Genomic DNA, 21,134 nt, shown 5'->3' on the forward strand with positions numbered 1-21,134 from the left:
TGTCATCTATGTACACGACCACCCCCTGCCCCTGCATGTCCCTGAAGATCTCATCCACGAATGATTGGAAAACTGAAGGAGCGTTCATCAACCCGTATGGCATGACAAGATACTCGTAATGGCCCGAGGTGGTACTAAAGGCTGTCTTCCATTCATCGCCCCCCTAATGCGCACCAAGTTGTACTCGCTCCTGAGATCTAATTTAGTGAAGAAACGCGCCCCATGCAATGACTCTGTCATGGTCGCAATCAGCGGGAGTGGATAACTGTACTTCACCGTGATCTGATTGAGACCACGGTAATCAATGCACGGGCGTAACCCACCATCCTTTTTCTTCACAAAAAGAAACTCGAGGACGCAGGGGAAGTGGAGGGCCGTATGTATCCTTGTCTCAGAGATTCGTCTATGTAAGTCTCCATAGCTCTCTTCTCCTCCTGAGACAGAGGATACACATGGCTCCGTGGGAGCGCAGCTCCTGCCTGGAGGTCTATCGCACAATCTCCCTGCCTATGGGGAGGCAACTGCGTCGCCCTCGACTTACTGAACACAATAGCCAAATCCCCATACTCAGGGGGAACGTGCAATGCGGGCACCTGGTTTGGACTCTCCACCGAGGTAGCCCCTACGGAAACGCCTAAACATCGACCCACACACTGGGCAGACCACTCCATCAGAGCCCTCTCCTGCCACGAAATAGACGGGTCATGGGTACTCAACCAGGGCATGCCCAGCACCACCGGATACGCAGGCGAGTCGATCAGAAATAGCTGGATCATCTCCTGATGACCCCCCTGCGCACACATCCTAAGTGGCGCCGTGACCTCCCTGATCAAGCCCGATCCCAACGGACGGCTATCTAGGGCATGAACGGGGAAGGGGACGTCAACAGGGAGAAGGGGAATCCCTAAGGCTAAACAAAATTTCTTATCAACAAAATTCCCAGCCGCGCCTGAATCTACCAGCGCCTTATGCTGGGAATGAGGTGCTACCTGTGGAAAACGCACAGGTACACAGAAGTGCGCAACAGAGAGCTCTGGGTGAGTGGGGCGCCTACTCACCTGGAAGGACTCCCCAGTGCGGGGCCTGTCGTCTTCTCCCCTAGGAGGCCATCCCCAGCACCTAGCCGCGGTGTGTCCTCCCCGACCACAGTTGGTGCAGGAGATGGACCCCTCGTACTCCGACCCCTCCTCTCTCTAGCGCCAGCGCCCCCGAGCTCCATGGGGCTCGGCTCGGAGACGCTGGAGGGTGAAATGGACGGACCTCCCTCGGACGTCCGCGGGTAGCCAGCAGGGTGTCCAGCCTGATGGACATGTCGACTAACTGGTCGAAAGAGAGGCTGGTGTCCCGACAGGCCAGCTCCCGACGGACGTCCTCACGTAGACTACAGCGGTAGTGATCGATGAGGGCCCGCTCATTCCACCCTGCATCCGCCGCTAGAGTACGGAATTCCAACGCGAACTCCTGGGCACTCCTCTTCCCCTGCCGGAGGCAGAACAGACGCTCCCCCGCCGCTTTCCCCTCTGGTGGATGGTCAAACACCGCCCTGAAGCGGCGGGAGAACTCAGCGTAAGTGATGGTGGTAGCGTCTATCCTCCTCCACTCGGCGTTGGCCCATTCTAACGCCTTGCCGGAAAGGCAGGAGATAAGGGCGGACACGCTCTCGTGTCCCGAGGGCGCCGGATCCACGGTGGCCAGGTAAAGCTCCACCTGGAGAAGGAAGCCCTGACACCCGGCAGCGGTCCCATCGTAGGCCCTCGGGAGCGAGAGTCGAACTCCTCTGGGTTCCGGAGCGGGAATGGGCTGACTTGCTGATGGTGATGGTAGGAACGGTGGCGTTGGGGGTGTTCCTCGGGTCTCCCAGCGTTGGAGCGTGTTGATCACATCCTGCAGGGCGGTCCCGATCCGCAGGATCTGGTCGTTCTGCTCCCGAACCCGATCCTCCAACGTCTCCTGTGCTGCTGCGGCTCCTGCTGATTCCATTCAGAAGGTGAGTGATTCTGTCAGTAGGTGCTGTAGGTGGGTGTGGTGTGGAATCAGGCGCAGGACGCAGAAGTTAAGTCCAACAAAGACTTTTAGTAGAGCACACAAAAACACAATCCAAACAGCCCGGAGGCGAGAAAATGCGCACACAGGCGTAAACAAACGGGCGCACTAAACATGTGCGAAAATCCTCTCCTAAAATACAAAGGAGGCAAGCTACAAATAGCGCACCGAAAAGGGTTGCGCACCAACACGACATAGGAAACATACAACGGTGGCAGCTAGTATTCCGGAGACGACGAACGCCGAAGCCTGCCCGAGCAAGGAAGAGAGGCTGCCTCGGCCGAAACCGTGACATTAAATCTCTGCCCTATCCTTGTCCTTTTACCAGGCCACCTGCTCCCAGTATCACCTCCCTTGCATTATTAAAAATAGGCAACCTGCCTTAACAAACCCGTTCTCTGAGCAAACGCTGCTCTACATGAATAACCTCATGAATGCTAACTAAATGTTCTCAGTCCTGGGATGCGACCCAAATACTACCCTATTCCCTGTATAGTGCAATACTTTTGACCAGGTACCATAGGGATGTATTCATATAGCACCCTGTATTCACCCTCCGTGTAGTGTTATGGCAAAAACAAAAACGTGCACCCCTTGGGGTCCCGAGGACTGAGTTTGGGAAACACTGCTCTACATGAATAACCTCATGAATGCTAACTAAATGTTCTCAGTCCTGGGATGCGACCCAAATACTACCCTATTCCCTGTATAGTGCAATACTCTTGACCAGGTACCATAGGGCTGTATTCATATAGCACCATGTATTCCCCCTCCTCTCTCCCCAGAAATCGATTCTCCCAGAGAGGTGGATGTGCGTGATGTGACGGACACCACAGCGCTGGTGACCTGGTTCCTGCCGGTGGCCATGGTGGACGGGGTGAGCATGTCCTACGGGCCCAGCGACAACCCCTCAGACAGGAACACAGTGGAGCTGTCCTCCAGCGACACACAACACCACCTGGGCAGCCTGAACCCTGACACAGAGTATGAGGTGTCTCTCATGGCCAAGAGGGGAGAGATGACCAGTGTGCCCGTGTCTGAGACCTTCCTAACAGGTAAGACAAGAGCTGTGTCCCATTTGGCACCCGATTCCCTTTATAGTGCACCAGGGCCCGTTAGAGACAAGCAAATTATACAGCACTAGGGTTGCAAAATTCTGTTAACTTCAAGTTTTCCAGAAATCCTAGAATCGGGAGGGAATAAGCAGGAAATCCGGAATGCCTTCAACCGGGATTTCTGGAAAACCTGGGATTTGGGGGAAAGTGGCTGGAATTGTGCAACCCTATAAACAGCACACTATCAAAATGCTGGATACGTAATAATTTGTTTTCTTGTTTGCTGGTAAAGTAAATGTACTGTTGATTAGTGAAATGTTTATATGTTAATGTCTGACCCTTTACCAGTTATACATTTAGATTAGATTTAGAATGAACATCCAATAAACTTAAAAAAGAGATCAAAAACCTGTCCACCATCTTTGATGAGCTAGGCCATGAGTGTCAAAGTCATTTTGCCTGGGGGGCTACATTCTAGGCAAACATACTAACAGGTGATAAAAAAGTGATGGTCTGTTCTCAACTGGGGTCTGGACCACACATCGTACTGTATTTACGAGGGGATCATAACATTCCCCCCCTGACTGATGTGTGACTGGATGTGTTCCAGACCTGGATGCCCCGCGGGACCTGCAGACGGTAGAGCTGACTGACGAGAGCATCACTCTGGAGTGGAAGAACAGCCAGGCTCAAGTAGACAACTACCGCATCAAATACGGCCCCCTCTCTGGAGGAGACCATGGAGAGCTGCTGTTCCCAACTGGACCCCTGGACACCACCCAGGCCAAGATCACTGGTAAGTGATCTCATTTTACTACGTATCTGTAAAACCCTGATGAAGGCTAAGGGCCGAAATGCCTTAGTTATATCAATAAATATGTGTTTTTTTCAACTCCAACTGCCCTCTGAGAGTTCCTCTTCCAAGAATGTCCTCTTCACTTTAGTTTGCTCCTCAGTTCATGCACCTTGGTTGGAGAGCCAGGTGTGGCAGTGTTCCTTTTCCTTTGCACAAGATCACTGGTAAGACAGAACCCCTCCAGTAGTCTAGTTATAACAGGATGCAGTGGTGGTGGTGTTGTGTAATATCTGGTACTATGTAATATCTGGTGATGCTAGTCTCCTTTTCCACTCTACTGAGGAAGTGAACTGTCCTTCGGGTACATTTTCAGTTTTTAGATACTTTTGTTGTTACCTCTTTAAAAAAAAGTCAATGTGAGAACAGCTATAAAACAACCATCCTGTCTTTGTGTAAATTAATATACACTACATGACCAAATGTATATGGACACCTGCTCGTCGAACAACTCATTCCAAAATCATGGGCATTAATATGGAGTTGGTCCCCCCTTTGCTTCTATAACAGCCTCCACTCTTCTGGGAAGGCTTTCTACTAGATGTTGGAACATTTCTGCGGGGACTTGCTTCCATTCAGCCATATAGAGCATTAGCGAAGTCGGGCACTGATGTTGTTCCAATTCAATCCCAAAGGTGTTCGATGGGATTGAGGTCAGGGCTCTGTGCAGGCCAGTCAAGTTCTTCCACACCGATCTTGACAAACCATTTCTATATGCACCTCGCTTTATGCACGGGGGCATTGTCATGCTGAAACAGGTAAGGGCCTTCCCCAAAATGTTCCAACAAAGTTGTAAGCACAGAATCGTCTAGAATGTCGTGGTATGCTGTAGCGTTAAGATTTCCCTTCACTGGAACTAAGGGGCCTAGCCCGAACCATGAAAAACAGCCCCAGACCATTATTCTTCCTCCACCAAACTTTACAGTTGGCACTATGCATTGGGGGAGGTAACATTCTCCTGGCATCCTCCAAACCCAGATTCGTCCGTCGGACTGCCAGATGGTGAAGCGTGATTCATCACTCCAGAGAACACGTTTCCACTGCTCCAGAGTCCAATGGCGGAGGATGTTACACCACTCCAGCATGACGCTTGGCATTACGCATGGTGATCTTAGGCTTGTGTGTGGCTGCTTGGCCATGGAAACCCAGCTCTTGACGAACAGTTATTGTGCTGATGTTGCTTCCAGAGGCAGTTTGGAACTCAGTAGTGATTGTTGCAACCGAGGACAGGCGTTTTTTACGCTAAATTCTTCAGCACTCGGCGGACCTGTTCTGTGAGCTTGTGTGGCATACAACTTTGCGGCTGAGCCGTTGTTGCTCCAAGACATTTCCACTTCACAATAACAGCACTTATGTTGACCTGGGCAGCTCTAGCATGGCAGAAATTTGACAAACTGACTTGTTGGAAAGGTGAATCCTATGATGGTGCCACGTCGAAAGTCACTGAGCTCTTCAGTAAGGCCATTCTACTGCCAATGTTTGTCTATGGAGATTGCATGGCTGTGTGCTCGAGTTTATACACCTGTCAGCAACAGGTGTGGCTGAAATAGCCAAATCCACTAATTTGAAGGGGTGTCCACATATTGTTGTATATATAGTGTATTGTTTTTCAATGTAAACGGCAGCCTCGCTGTGCCAACTGTTCTGCCGCGAAGAGTTTGTGGCCCTCCTCTAAATGTTCATTATTAAATTCAATACACTTATTTCCAAATGGGTTGCTTTGTTTTTGTGTCGTGAAACGTTTGCCCGGCCACAAAAGACCCCCACTTTATTGGATAACAGCCCAAGGGAGATTGCATTCAGGCCTTAAATGGAATAACACTGCTACTTCAATGTGAGATCCATCCTGGTTAAACAAGAAAAGCAGGGAATGCCTATTTTTATCCTCCTGCACCGGTTCCCATTATACTCCATGCTTTGAGTCGGGCGGGCGGACAGACTCGTTTTTCTAAACCATGTGCCACTGCATCGACGGATTAGGCTCCCTGGCTGAGAAAAAAAAGGAAAAAGGTTCCAAACGGGTAATAGTGTCTTTGTCTGGGGCACATTCTTTGTCCTTGGGAGACCCATCCCCTGTAAATAAGGCATTGGTTGTGTCCCAAATGCCATCCTATTCCCTATATAGTGCACTACTTTTGACCAGGGACCATAGGGCTAGGCCCTGGTCAAAAGTAGTGCACCATATAGGGAATAAGGTACCATTTGGGACGCACCCATTGTGTCTATTCAGCTGACTGGCCTCCCCCGGTCCCCCTCCACTCCTCACAAACCTCAGCACTTTTTTCACACAGTTATTATCTGTAATTACCTTCACGCTTGTGATTTTATTGATAATGAGTTTCCTCTGCATTAGGTGTAATTTCATGCTGCAAGACTCCTAGTGCCTGGTTGCCTAGTGACCTCTGTGGGAGTTAATAAAGGAAATAAAGGGCGTTGGACTGAGAGCTCTTAATTGCACCGCGCACCGCGGCCGCACAGCCGGACTAAAGGGATCTCAAAGCCTTTTATATCATAGCAAATGTTGTTTCTGGCCCATATAGAGCCTCTTCTAGAGCCATCAGTGCAAATAGAGGTCCCAAATACAGGTTCCAAAATGAAGAGGCTGAAAATAAACCCAATTATGCTTGAATCTATTAGCTAGGCAATTAAGGCCTTGAAGAGCTTCGGTATTTTTCATTGTTGTCGAAGCTATTAGCTACAAACAGCTGGGTGTTTTAATATAAAACTTTAAACATACTGTTTTCATCGATAAATACCTGATAAAGAAATACAAATAACATGTTTTTGTTCTCATGCTCTGTTTGCATACATCCGGTACGATAAGTGTTCTTCGTCTGTGTGTTGTGTAGGCCTGAGAGCTGGGACAGAGTATGGGATGGGAGTGACAGCCGTGAAGAGTGAGCGTGAGAGCCTTCCTACCACCACCAACGCTGTTACAGGTGAGATCTATGAACCTTTTCTGTATTGTAAATAAATACATTGTTTTTGTTTACGGTCATGGATTGTAGTAATAATGTACTAATAATAACTCCCATTCAACTGTCCTACAATCCACAAATAGTTATCTCCACTTGTCTTACACTATTTTAAATATACTCTCCCTCTATATTCTATATTCTCCTTCTATATTCTATATTCTCCTTCTATATTCTATATTTTCCTTCTATATTCTATATTCTCCTTCTATATTCTATATTCTCCTTCTATATTCTATATTCTCCTTCTATATTCTATATTCTCCTTCTATATTCTATATTCTCCTTCTATATTCTATATTTTCCTTCTATATTCTATATTCTCCTTCTATATTCTATATTCTCCTTCTATATTCTATATTCTCCTTCTATATTCTATATTCTCCTTCTATATTCTTCTCTTCAGCATTGGATGCTCCTAAGAACCTGGAGGTGGAGTCTTCCTCTGAGACTGAGATGGTGTTGGTGTGGCAGAAGCCGGTGGCTAAGATCGACAAGTACAAGCTGGAGTACGTGTCAGCCGACGGGCGAAGTGCTGAGGTGACACCCTTCTCCAGAGACGTCAAGTACACCATGAGGAACTTGACGCCCGGCATGCTGTACACCATCACCCTGACCGCTGAAAGGGGACGCAGGCAGAGTGGCCCCACCACCATCTCCGCAGCAACAGGTCAGTGTGGACAGGTCACCGCTATCTCCTCCTAGCCTTGTCCAATTCATAGAATTAGAATGAATAGAGCAGGCATCCCCATTCAGGTCAGTTATGCCATAATGAGAGGACTGTCGGACATATTGAGTGTCCCCTCAGTCTATTTATATGGTCCTATGCTGCAGTAGCCACATGTCAGTGTGGACAGTAACCCTCTACCTCTCCAAACCTGGTCCCATACATAGAAAAATTATCTAGATTATATTTATATGGTCCCATACTGCATGTATTCTAGCCACAGGTCAGTGTGGACAGTACTCTAGCCTGGGTGCCAGTCTGTTTCTGCTCTCTTGCCAACTCCTTATGGAATTGTCATGCCAAACATTTAATTTAATTTACGATAACTGTGTTGACAATGACAGCTATCGAGTTGGCAAGAGCACAAACCGATCTGGAACCAAGCTAACAGTACACTTCTCCTAGCCTGGTTCTAGACTGTATGTACAGTATTTAGCCTAACTCTATCTTCTATCGTTGTCAAGCTGTACATTGGCTAAAGCACGAACAGACTGGACCACTAGGCTACATATCTTCACGTGATGAGTTTCAGGACAGAAGTCTGCTATACCTTAGTCAATTATTAATCTTCCAGGTTATTAACTATCTTCAAACCTACTTACTGTATTTTAATAACCTATGTGAGGGATTTACACTACCCGTCATCCATGCGGATTTATAATAATTTATACAAATTATAATCATTTGTACACTGCAACTTGACCACAACTAAGCCCAAAAAGAGATTGTATTTGAAAATAACAATCATTTCCTACTATTACATTGAGACACGATCACATATGTCTCTTTTTTTATTTGTGTGAATACTTAGTGAACAGATTTCCTAAATTAAACTCATGTTTAGCAAAAATGTTTGACAAAAAACAAAAATTCCCCCCCCTAAATATATATATACAGTTGAAGTCGGAAGTTTACATACACCTTGGCCAAATACATTTAAACTCAGTTTTACACAATTCCTGACATTTAATCCTAGTAAAACTTCCCTGTCTTAGGTCAGTTAGGATCACCACTTTATTTTAAGAATGTGAAATGTCAGAATAATAGTAGAGAGAATTATATATTTCAGCTTTTATTTCTTTCATCACATTCCCAGTGGGTCAGAAGTTTACATACACTCAATTAGTATTTGGTAGCATTGCCTTTAAATTGATTAACATGGGTCAAATGTTTTGGGTAGCCTTCCACAAGCTTCCCACAATAAGTTGGGAGAATTTTGGCCCATTCCTCCTGACAGAGCTGGTGTAACTGAGTCAGGTTTGTAGGCCTCCTTGCTCGCACATGCTTTCTCAGTTCTGCCCACACATTTTCTATAGGATTGAGGTCAGGGCTTTGTGATGACCACTCCAATAGCTTGACTTTGTTGTCCTTAAGTCATTTTGCCACAACTTTGGAAGTATGCTTGGGGTCATTGTCCATTTGGAAGACCCATTTGCGACCAAGCGTTAACTTCCTGACTGATGTCTTGATGTCTTGCTTCAATATATCCACATAATTTTCCTTCCTCATGATGCCATCTATTTTGTGAAGTGCACCAGTCCCTCCTGCAGCAAAGCACCCCCACAGCATGATGCTGCCACCCCCGTGCTTCACGGTTGGGATGGTGTTCTTCGGCTTGCAAACATAACAATGGTCATTATGGCCAAACAGTTCTATTTTTGTTTCATCAGACCAGAGGACATTCCTCCAAAAAGTACGATCTTTGTGCCCGTGTGCAGTTGCAAACCGTAGTCTGGCTTTTTTATGGCGGTTTTGGAGCAGTGGCTTCTTCCTTGCTGAGTGGCCTTTCAGGTTATGTCGATATAGGACTCGTTTTACTGTGGATATAGATACTTTTGTACCGGTTTCCTCCAGCATCTTCACAAGGTCCTTTGCTGTTGTTCTGGGATTGATTTGCACTTTTCGCAACAAAGTATGTTCATCTCTAGGAGACAGAACGCGTCTCCTTCCTGAGCGGTACGATGACTGCGTGGTCCCGTGGTGTTTATACTTGTGTATTATTGTTTGTACAGATGAACGTGGTACCTTCAGGCGTTTGGAAATTGCTCCCAAGGATGAACCAGACTTGTGGAGGTCTACAATAATTGGCTGATTTCTTTTGATTTTCTCATGATGTCAAGCAAAGAGGCACTGAATTTGAAGGTAGGCCTTGAAATACATCCACAGGTACACCTCCAATTGACTGAAATGATGTCAATTAGCCTATCAGAAGCTTCTAAAGCCATGACTTCATTTTCTGGAATTTTCCAAGCTGTTTAAAGGCACAGTCAACTTAGTGTATGTAAACCTCTGACCCACTGGAATTGTGATACAGTGAATTATAAGTTAAATAATCTGTCTGTAAACAATTGTTGGAAAAATTACTTGTGTCATGAAAAGGAAATCATCTCCCAAATATCACTATTTCTAAAACAAGCCATAGAAAGTTGGTTGCAATTTCAATTTAATCCTCCAGAAACGACAGAACAAATAATGCAACAAATATTGTGGTTAAATTCAAATATACTAATTGACAAAAAAACTTTATTTTTTGACAGAATGTTTAAAAAAGGTATCATCTTCGTAAATGATATCATCGGTAGGACTGGTGGAGTTATGTCGCACATGCAGCTAACAAAAACATATGGAAATGTCTGCTCTACCCAAAATTACAACCAAATAATTGCAGCCTTACCGCAAAAGTGGAAGAGGGAAGTGGAAGGGGGAGAAAGTAAGGAACTTGTCTGTCGGCCTTGCATTAAATAACATAATCGGTTAAGGAAAACTGTGATAAATAAAAAAGTATATCAGTTTCACTTAAGGACCAAAGGATTGACAGCCGTCCCATATAGATTTGAAAATAGTTGGGAAGAGATTTTTGACGTACCGATCCCATGGCATAGTGTTTATGAACTGACACGCAAAACGACACCGGATTAAAAAATTTGAATCTTTCAATTTAAATTATTATATAAAATTCTTGCTACCAATAGAATGTTATTTATATGGGGGATACAATCTTCCCAGCTCTGCAGATTTTGCTGTGAAGAAACAGAATCATTAGATCATTTGTTTTGGTTCTGTCCATTTGTAGCTTGTTTTTGGACACAGGTCCAGGAATGGCTAAAGGATTGCAATATTTACCTGGAGCTAACCTTGCATATAGCATTACTGGGTGATCTGAAAAGTCATAGTCAATCGATCAATAATATAATAATACTTTTGGCAAAACATTTTATTTTTAATTCACAATCTGTAGAACCAATGAGAATAGAAAGGTTCAGAACTTTTGTAAAACATCACAGTACGGTTGAAATATATATGGCAAATAGAAATCCTATATGGATGGTGTTAAGAGATAGATGGGAGGTATTGAATGGAGTTGAAGAATGGGATTAATAACAACTAACAACAAATGATAACAAGATAACTAATAATGTAAGCATACTGTGTCCATAATAATTATATGGGTTGTATGTTGGGATCTTTTGGGAAAGAGCACAGTTAGAAAGATGTGGCATATAGAAGCAAACCGGATGGACATCATGAAAATGATCAGAGAGGTTGAGAGTAGAAGAAGTTCAGGAGCAAAAACAAAAAAAACTAATAAAATATAATTATTGTAAAATTGACTGTGTCCATAAGGTGTAGATAGTAAGTATAGGCTGGAAGTAGAGGCCTGGGCATTGTTGTTCACTAATTTACCCCAAGTAGGGAAAGGATGGCGGGGTTGAAAAGTAATAAAGGTGAGTATATATATAAAAAACATGGGGGATTGGAAGTGATGCAGACAATTACATTGATAGAAGTTACAATCTATCTGCAATTTTAAGCTGATCTACCCCCCCCAAAAAATAAAAAAATACAAAATACAAAATAAAAATAGACCAACTTGCCAAAACTATAGTTTGTTAACAAGAAATTTGTGGAGTGGTTGAAAAACAAGTTTTAATGACTCCAACCTAAGTGTATGTAAACTTCCGACTTCAACTGTATATAATTATACTTTTTTGCCAAAAATCACTCACAGGACAGTTTTGGCTGCTGTGTAGTAGGGGTCTGGAAGAAAGCTATTTTTGGTGTAAGGACTGTGTTTGGTGAAGTTTTCTACTGTAGAGTTTTGTACTTCAGGACCTCAGCCTTTTCCTCATTAACGAAAGATTCAATTTTGCTCTCCAGTCCTCCAGCCAAACTTAGGGAATCAATTGAATTCATTGTCACTACTTTCTTTAAGTCTCTCTGTCTCCATTTCCCGCCTCAAGCCTTTCATTTACTGCATGTGGGTTTGCTTTTTTACTAAAACAAGGAAAGACAAATAAGATGATGCTGATTTTTTTTTGCTCGCTCCTGTGGTCAGGATGCTTCCAAACCAAACATTTGAGAAGGATGTCCTCCAGTTATGTAACATTACTGTGTATGTCTATGGGCAAAATTGCGATGGCGTGAGGGAAACGCTGGTATGGATAAGAATGATTGTCTTTTGTTCAAGTCTGTGTTACATGCTGCCAAACATACAGAAGGGAGGCTGTGTGTGTGTGTGTGTGCGTGTGTGTGTGTGTGTGTGTGTGTGTGTGTGTGTGTGTGTGTGTGTGTGTGTGTGTGTGTAGTCTGTCTGCCTGTGTGTGTGTGTGTGTGTGTGTGTGTGTGTGTGTGTGTGTATGTGTGTGTGTGAGTCTGTCTGCCTGCCTGTGTGTGTGTGTGTGTGTGTGTGTGTGTGTGTGTGTGTGTGTGTGTGTGAGTCTGTCTGCCTGTGTGTGTGTGTGTGTGTGTGTGTGTGTGTGTGTGTGTGTGTGTGTGTGTGTGTGTGTGTGTGTGTGTGTGTGTGTGTGTGCTCCATACAAAGCTCATTCATGTGATAATTGTTGGAGTGAGCCCACTCCATGACCATGACCATGATGAACTGTGGATCTGTCAGATAAAACGATACATAATCTGTTAAATCATTGGCTCTGAAATCACCACTCTAATCCGCATGCAGCGTTTGTTCCTCCATTGCTTTATCGTCTCCACTCCAGACAGATAATGCAAACATGTGTGTGGTGGGGGACAGGGGGACCCTTTCGCCACCCAGGTCTGGGCTTTACTTGTGTTTGACAATCATCTGGCGTTGAAAGGATTACAAGAATTTGAGTTCAAGTGTTTGGAGACCCACTTGAGTGAGCCAGTAACAAACACTATACCTCTGCAGAACAAAAAATGTCAGAATTTTGAGGCTATTTCAAGTGCTGAGCAAGAAACCAAAATTGATTTGATAAAATAAACCTCCCACATCCTTCCAGCAGTCAGACATGTATTGTTGATGTAGGAAGATCAGGAGACAATAAAGCTGCAGCATTATAACTTAGGCTAATCAGCGAATTCAGGGACTCATGGAGTTGTGGGGACCCTTTGTGTAAACAGAAGGCTCAGGCACAATGATAGAGAACAGTTTGAATGATAATATCTTGAGCAATAGTCAAAGGAGTCGATAACCAGATTTGAATAATAGAATAAACACATCAGATGGTTTTTGTCCATGGCTTTAATGTTCTGCGCACACCACACAGAATATGAAGTATAACCCTAGAGTGTAAACAAAGCCTTATGAAGATTCTGCTGTACAGAACAATGTTCTTTAGCAGTTTGGTGATGGTTTCATAACCAACGTGAGCTGAAACCATATAAATAAGACTAGAAATATTGAGGGTTTTTTTTATATGAAGTTTTCATGTTCAATAATATTTTTTATATTAAAATGTTGCATGACCAATTGCTCCAACAGTTTGAGAAATGGAGCACAAAGTGCATGTCCTGCATGTTTTTGAGATGATCTCATGTTGACGATAAGTCATTTCATTCATCTCATCACATCTCCATCTGCATGTTCTGAAGACCAGAGACTCAGCCACAGTTGCTTCAGTTGACTGACAAAAGGAGAAGAGACAATCCGTCCCAAATGGCACCATATTCCCTACAGATGTAGGATCTTAATTTGAGCCAGTTTGCTACAACAGGAAAATAAATCTGCAGCAACAGGAAATGTGAATTTTTATGAGGATTATAATTAATGAACATTTTGAAGGGGTTGATAAATGTTTTGAAAAGGGAAAATCAAGTCTGAAATGTCATAGTTGAAATTAAACTTTAGAAGCCTTTCTAAACCTCACATACACTACACATTTTACATTTCCTGCATTACAGGAAAGTTCACCTGCAACATGGTGATCAAATTACGATCCAACATCTGTATATAGTACACTATAAAGGGAATAGGGTACCATTTGGGACGCTGAAATATGTTAGGTACTGATTGACATGACACATCCTGATAGTTTAGTCTGTGTCTGTAAAATGAACATTTATAGAATAGTACATAAAGAGAGAATGAATAGCCCTAACGATCTAACTACTCCAACATTATAAAAAAATTATGGTACTGCTGTTCAGTCTCTTCTCCCATTTGAGCTTTCACAAGCAATTAATGGCCAGGCCGGTCGCCGCCTGCCTTCCATCAAAGGTCATTCATTCCATTCTCATTGTCTTCCATTCCATTTACTCTCCATTTTCCTGCCAACTCCAACATTGGTGGTTTGAAAAGAGGATAATGGTAGCCTTGACGTTTCCCTGCCTCTTACTCTGCTGACACCTCCAGCTCACAATGGTCTCCAATTATAGGGTGTTCTGGTCTCTCTGCTGCTACTGCATGGCTTCTCCACGTGTTTGAAGTGTACTGTGTACTTCTGCTCAGGCGGACTACAGGGGACCTTCAAAAATTAATGGCTTGTTCAGAGCCATTAATGCACAGGCAAGACAGGCCGTTTCAGGCAGAGAGCCTTGCTGGCTGGCTGAGTCAGGTGCATGCAGAACAGATTGGACTGTCTGTCTACAGAATGGATGCTGTGTGTGTGTGTGTGTGTGTGTGTGTGTGTGTGTGTGTGTGTGTGTGTCTGTCTGTCTGTTCCCAAAATAAATTAAGTCTTCCTATCCACGCTGCTAAAGAGTGTGTTTGTCACCAAGGTCTTTTGCAGTGGTAATGTTGGAATATTTCACGTTAACTCACACACACTAAAAGGACTTCTTTCAAAGTCTTATAGATGTTGGAACTTAATAATTTGATCACCCTGTTGTTGCAGGAAATTGTAGTGTATTTAACGTTTAAAAACGCTTCTGCCCGAACTAAAAATGTATCAACAAAAATGTCCATTAATTTACATCCACACATTACCTGTTGCTGCAGGATTCTTTACCTGCTGTGAGAAACTGGTCAAATTAAGATCCTACATCTGTATGTGGAAGTGAATGATTGAAATACAAATAATGACACATCAGGTTCAACTCTCTTTTTCCAGCAAAGATCATGTTGTCTTTTTTGGTTTTATGGAGTCTTGAATTCACAATGTCTTTGTGGATTGAAGACAACTTTTCTTGGATTCTTCAAAAATCTTTGATCTCTTCTTTAAGGTCAATACTTGTTTATTGTGTGCCATGTCATTTGAGTGAAATGTTGTCAGTGATATCTGTAGGCTATGTCTTCAATAACCAGCCTTTTTCATCATCCAAGCCCTCAGCATTCTTCCAAATGTACTGTATTTTCCCTGTCCCAAATCTCTACCCTTCTCCAAAAGTGTGGATTTGCACACTCCCCTTCATGGATTTTATAAGCATAGGATTGGTGTAAGCATTTGCTAGAGGGAGTTTCCACCATTGTTAAATGGTGCAAGTGCACACTTCATGAGAAAGGGTGGAGAATCGGGTCACATCCTATCTATATCTATGTTTGACATTGAGTGGTTAGCCTAACGTTGTCTTGATGTTGTTTGTTGTCATGTTTGTCGTCATCCAGAGGAGGAGAAGCCTGTGCTGGGCAAACTGACAGTGTCAGACGTGTCGTGGGACAGCTTCCTGGTGTCCTGGGTCACTGAGGAGGGAGCCTTTGATGGCTTTGTGGTTGAGGTGACAGACGCAGAGGCAGGGGTAGATTGGCAGAACCACACCCTGCAAGATGCAGCCCAGAGCCTGGGCATCGTAGGCCTCTCTCCGGCCACCTGGTACAATGTCAGCCTGTATGGGCTGTTCAAGGGGGCCCTGTTAGGGCCTGTCTATGCAGACACCATCACAGGTATCACCACTCACTTAGTAAATCCTCTGTCTGTCTGACTAAATATTTTAATTAACATCACAATCTTTCTCTCCATTGTCTTGGAAGAGGCTTGTTCCAATCCATGGGTATCATGGTATCACACTTTATACTGTAGTGTACACCCTATTATCAATTTTACACCAATATAACTTTACGTATCTGTTTTTACACCAATATAACTTTACTTATCTGTTTTTACACCAATAGAACTTGACTTATCTGTTTTTACAACAACAGCACTTTACCTCTGATCTCTTCATACAATAAGTTAAGTGTCTAATAGTGATAACTTACCAGTCCAGCCACTGCGGAAGTTCTTTGCTCATTAGTCATTTCCACCATACAAAACCCCCAGCCTGTTTTAACCTCTTGCCATTCAAATGCCTCAATCATCATCACCGAGCAACACCACCTCACCAATTATGTGGGTTTCCCTCACTTTGATGCAGTGACTGTAAAATATATTTTTGAATCCATCCGTCCACAGTATCAAACCACCCCACCCAGACAAAACCCATTCAGTTGACATGAGGCCTGACCTGGCCTGCAGTGGATCCACCTTTGAGCCACCCTAAGCAGACTATTTGCCTGGCAGGACGTGCCATGAGAGAAAAAACACCTGGAGAATTTCTGAGCTGTCAGCCGGCCCACGTGTTGTGATCTGTACCCTGGGTAGTGACTGACTGACTGACAGCAGAGACCCAACAGGTGCATTGATTCATCCTCCCATCCAACCAATAATAGTCATTATCAACCATTCACATTCTGTGAATTACAATGCTGTGTACTGAACGGAGCGTGAACAAGACTACTCACGTCAAGACTACTTACTTTGTTTGCTGTTAAAACCATTGAGGACTTTGGCATGTGCTTTGAGAATGTACAACATGATTAAGCAGTGACAAGTAATAATAATAATTTATATGCAGTGTTGTCAATGTTTTAGTAAAACATTTTAATTTCGGATTTGACCTATCCAAGCCATCTGTTTGTGACAGCATAGAGTACCTAGACGAACCTGGCCTCTGCATACTTCTGCTGCCATGGAAAATAATACTTGTTATTCAGACCAGCCAGCCCCCTGGTACCACCCACTCTCCCCTAAACACACACACATAGAAACCAGGCAGCACACACATTGCACACATGGCTTTGTTATTTTGAGGTCTTCCGTCACCTGCTGAAAGCCTGCCTCAAATTACTTCTCCATCATCTACTAATTTGGTAACTTTCCCAGTGAATAAAAGGGATATATTTGAAACAATCCTTTCAAAGCTAATTTAAAACAGTTCTTCACGTTTTTCATGTTATCCTCATGGTATAACCAATATGTGTATTGTATCATTGTTAGTAAGCATCAGTCAAAGCACATTATAGTTCAGCTGTTCCCACATAATGATGATTCGGCAAACGGATGGAGGGAGAGTCAGTGGTCCCTGAGGAGTTTTTTTTCTATTCTGTGAGGGCTTGGATCCCCTCCCTCCCTAAACTCAGACCGCTCCACTCTGCTCCGCTCCCAGACCGCTCCACTCCCACACCCGCTCTGCTCTGCTCTGCTCCGTTCCAGACTGCTCCGCTCCCACACCCGCTCTGCTCCGTTCCAGAATGCTCCGCTCCCACACCCGCTCTGCTCCGTTCCAGAATGCTCCGCTCCCACACCCGCTCCACTCCGTTCTAGACCGCTCCGCTCCCACATCCGCTCTGCTCCATTCCAGACCGCTCCGCTCCCACACCCGCTCTGCTTCTCATTCTCATGCTCACATTGACACTGTGTCCTGGAGCCTGGTGTTGGGGCGCCAGGGACTGCTGGAGCCCGGAGCCTGGGGTGCCATGGACTGTTGGAGCATGGTGTTGGGGTGCCAGGGACTGCTGGAGCCTGGTGTTGGGGTGCCAGGGACTGCTTGAGCCTGGTGTTGGGGTGCCATGGACTGCTGGAGCCTGGTGTTGGGGTGACCTTCGTTTCAGTGTATTATGGAATTGATGCCCAAATCCCATATATGTTATTTTACAGTCACAGCATCAATAAACTGAGGGTTGAATTTGATCACACTAGCTGGTGAATAACAATGTAACAACCTGCACCAATAAAATACATACCGTTCCCTTCATACTCAACACAGTGGCTGTGATAGGTACAAAAGTGGTATAAACATTCATAACTTACACAATGAATACTGGTGAAATACACGGTCAACATCTTCAGGTTTATAACAACTTTTAATGATTGCATCTTGCAAACCTACTCTTCTTGTTTGACTCATACTGATCCCTAGATTGATATGGATCCATAACTAGTATTTGGTATTTTATTAGGATCCCCATTACCTACTGCTAAAGAAGCAGCTACTCTTCCTGGGGTCCACACAAAACATAAAACATGACATAATACAGAACATTAATAGACAAGTACATCACAAGGACAGAACAACATCTATTTATAATAAGTATACACGCTTTCATACATTTATGCTTTCAAAATCATGTGATTGTCTATTGTAAATACAATATGGAATAACTGTCAATCATCTTCTGTAATCTTCATAAGCACTTCCTAAAGTACTCTTGAGGCTTAAAGAGGATGGAAACAACATGTCTTCCCTTATTACCCAGAAGCTGAACCCATCGTGGAGCATCTCTTGGTCTCCGACATCACCCCAGACAGCTGTAAAGTGGCCTGGTCAGCTGAAGAGGACCTCTTTGATAGTTTTGTCATTATGATCAATGATACTAGCGACAACCTGGCTTCTCCGCAAGAGGTGGTCGTGCCCGGCGAAGAGAGAACAACAGTGCTTACCGAGCTAATTGACGACACAGAGTATGAAATTGAGCTCTATGGGGTCATTTCTGGACGGCGCTCAGACTCTATTTCCGGGGTGGCAAAAACAGGTACATGGTATGACATCACACCAGCAATGGCGTAGGGCTGCTGGATAGATGATTTTAGGAATGTGTTCAGCTTCTTTCAATATTGTAAACTGTATTTTCTCTTTCTCAATGTTGTCAATTTGTAGTCCTACAATAACAGCATGAAAATAGGGTGAAAATGGGTAAATGTTTTAACAATTATCTAATTTCATTATAGTTGCAGTCGTTTTTGTTTACTAACCTGATAACATTGTGTCATAATATTTGTTCAAGGCAGCAATCTGGTAGTATTATAACTAACTTTGCAAATGAAAGTTATTAAGCCTATTTAATGGAGTCCTTAAGTTGTTGTGAATGTTTAATTTAAACCTACTTGGGCTGCCTTGTGTGTCTTGTGCCTAAACTGTGTGATGGGTCTCATGGTGTTTTTTCTCATCCTGGTCGTGTATGTTCAGTGTTCACTGTCCTGTCATTGTCTCGTCTGTCAGCAATCCTGAGTGGTTCCAGTGGAATCATCCAGCAGCCCTCTCCTCTAAAGCCAGCCCCAGTATATGTGAACCAACACACTGTCTGTCTGTCTCACTGTCTGTCTGACAGTGTAAACAGTACATTCAGCCTCTGATGGCCTCCCATTCATGGATATCCAGAGAACTGCTCAGGAGATTTATTCAACTCTTCACTTGCTCAGTTTTTTTGTCTCTATCTGTCAAGTTGTCTCCAATCTTGTCTTTGACTGTCCAGCCCCAATGGGGTTTGTCTAATTGTCTTTAAACCGTAAAGGGAAAGTTGTCTGTCTGTGTGTTGAGTGTCTGAATGGGTGTCTCTCTCTCTCACTCTGGCCGTCCCCTGCTTTCTCTGGGGGTATGGCTTCACTCTCGGGTCCGATGGCCCTGGTGCATGTTTCACTTTTGTGTGTCTGTAATGGGGGCAAGTTAATCTTCCTGTGTCGTGTCTGTCAAGCAAGATGCTGTGGCTCAGCGCTGATGACAGGCGCTGGGAGCCCTGGCTTCTTTGTCTTTGTCTGTCTCTCTTTCTCTACTTTAAATGGTGGTTCTCAATGGTGTATCTGACACACTAAAATAATACAATAATGTGTATTTTCAGGGTAATTAAGGCATTAAATAAAATCTCTATGGACGTTTTTAGGAATGGGATCTTTAGGAATCTTTAGGAATGCTTTAGGGGTGTGTTTTCCTTTGTTTTGTAATTTATTTGTAACCAGTAATCTTTTATGTAGAGATGTAATGAGGCATTATTTGATGTCCTATGATCTGGAGCCAGTTCCGCAAAGCATCTCAGAGTAGAAGTGCTGATTTAGGATCTGTCCATATGATCTAATTCATTATTATCTAAAAGGCAAAACTGATCTCCTACTCTGAGACACTTTGTGGTTTTCATTCCTCTTCACTTAAAAACCTGCCCCCTAAGTCACTGGCTAACTATCTACCTGTGTTCTGTTTGTTTGTTGTCCTCTGTATCCGTATGTTCTCCAGGTCTGGGCACACCCAAGGGCATCCGTTTCTCTGATGTCACTGATACCTCTGCCATTGTACACTGGACAATGCCCAGAGCTCGAGTGGACAGGTACCATGTCACCTATGTCCCTGCTCAGGGAGGTGAGTCCCTACAGACATACATACCTATACCGTACATATAGCTTCACTACATGGCCAAAAGTATGAGGACACCTGCTTGTCGAACATCTCATTCCAAAATCATGGGCATTAACATGGAGTTGGTCCCCCCTTTGCTGCTATAACAGCCTCCACTCTTCTGGGAAGGCTTTTCACTAGATGTTGGAACATTGCTGCGGGGACATTAGTGAGGTTGGGCACTGATGTTGGGCGATTAAGCCTGGCTCGCAGTCGGCGTTCCAATTAATCCCAAAGGTGTTCGATGGGGTTGAGGTCAGGGCTCTGTGCAGGCCAGTCAAGTTCTTCCACACCGATCTCGACAAACCATTTCTGTATGGACCTCGCTTTGTGCACGGGGGCATTGTCATGCTGAAACAGGAAAGTGCCCTCCCCAAACTGTTGGTATAAGCTGGAAGTAGAGGCCTAAGCATTGGGTGGCGGGGTTGGAAAGTAATAAAGGGGAATATATTTATTTATATAATATATATATATAAAACATGGGGGATTGGAAGTGATGCAGGCAATTACATTGATGGAAGTTACAATCTATCTGCAAAATTAAGCTGATCTACCCCCCAAAAAAAAAGAAGAAACTGTTGCCACAAAGTTGGAAGCACTGAATCGTCTAGAATGTAATTGTATGCTGTAGCGTTAAGATTTCCCTTCGCTGGAACTAAGGGGCCTAGCCCCAACCATGAAAAACAGCCACATACCATTATTCTTCCTCCACCAAACTTTACAGTTGGCACTATGCATTGGGGCAGGTAGCATTCTCCTGGCATCCTCCAAACCCAGATTCGTCCGTCGGACTGCCAGATGGTGAAGCGTGATTCATCACTCCAAAGAACATGTTTCCACTGCTCCAGAGTCCAATGGCGTTGAGC

General features: G+C 44.1%; 1 protein-coding gene across 5 annotated transcripts in view; it reads left to right on the forward strand.

Moving 5' to 3' along the window:
• Nucleotides 1–21,134, forward strand: part of LOC121557518 (tenascin) — a 128,782-nt gene that overhangs the window by 99,232 nt on the left and 8,416 nt on the right. For 3 of the 5 annotated variants that reach the window (XM_041871115.2, XM_041871114.2, XM_041871116.2), the window contains exons 7-13: nucleotides 2,829–3,098; nucleotides 3,709–3,894; nucleotides 6,801–6,890; nucleotides 7,333–7,596; nucleotides 15,455–15,730; nucleotides 18,362–18,637; nucleotides 20,110–20,232. In XM_041871115.2, the coding sequence (XP_041727049.1) occupies nucleotides 2,829–3,098; nucleotides 3,709–3,894; nucleotides 6,801–6,890; nucleotides 7,333–7,596; nucleotides 15,455–15,730; nucleotides 18,362–18,637; nucleotides 20,110–20,232 (1,485 nt within the window). The remainder of the gene's footprint in view (nucleotides 1–2,828; nucleotides 3,099–3,708; nucleotides 3,895–6,800; nucleotides 6,891–7,332; nucleotides 7,597–15,454; nucleotides 15,731–18,361; nucleotides 18,638–20,109; nucleotides 20,233–21,134) is intronic. The other 2 variants (XM_041871117.2, XM_041871118.2) reach the window with 2 other exon arrangements.

Source organism: Coregonus clupeaformis, chromosome 18, assembly GCF_020615455.1.
Source record: "Coregonus clupeaformis isolate EN_2021a chromosome 18, ASM2061545v1, whole genome shotgun sequence".
In the NCBI taxonomy this organism is placed as follows: Eukaryota; Metazoa; Chordata; class Actinopteri; order Salmoniformes; family Salmonidae; genus Coregonus; species Coregonus clupeaformis.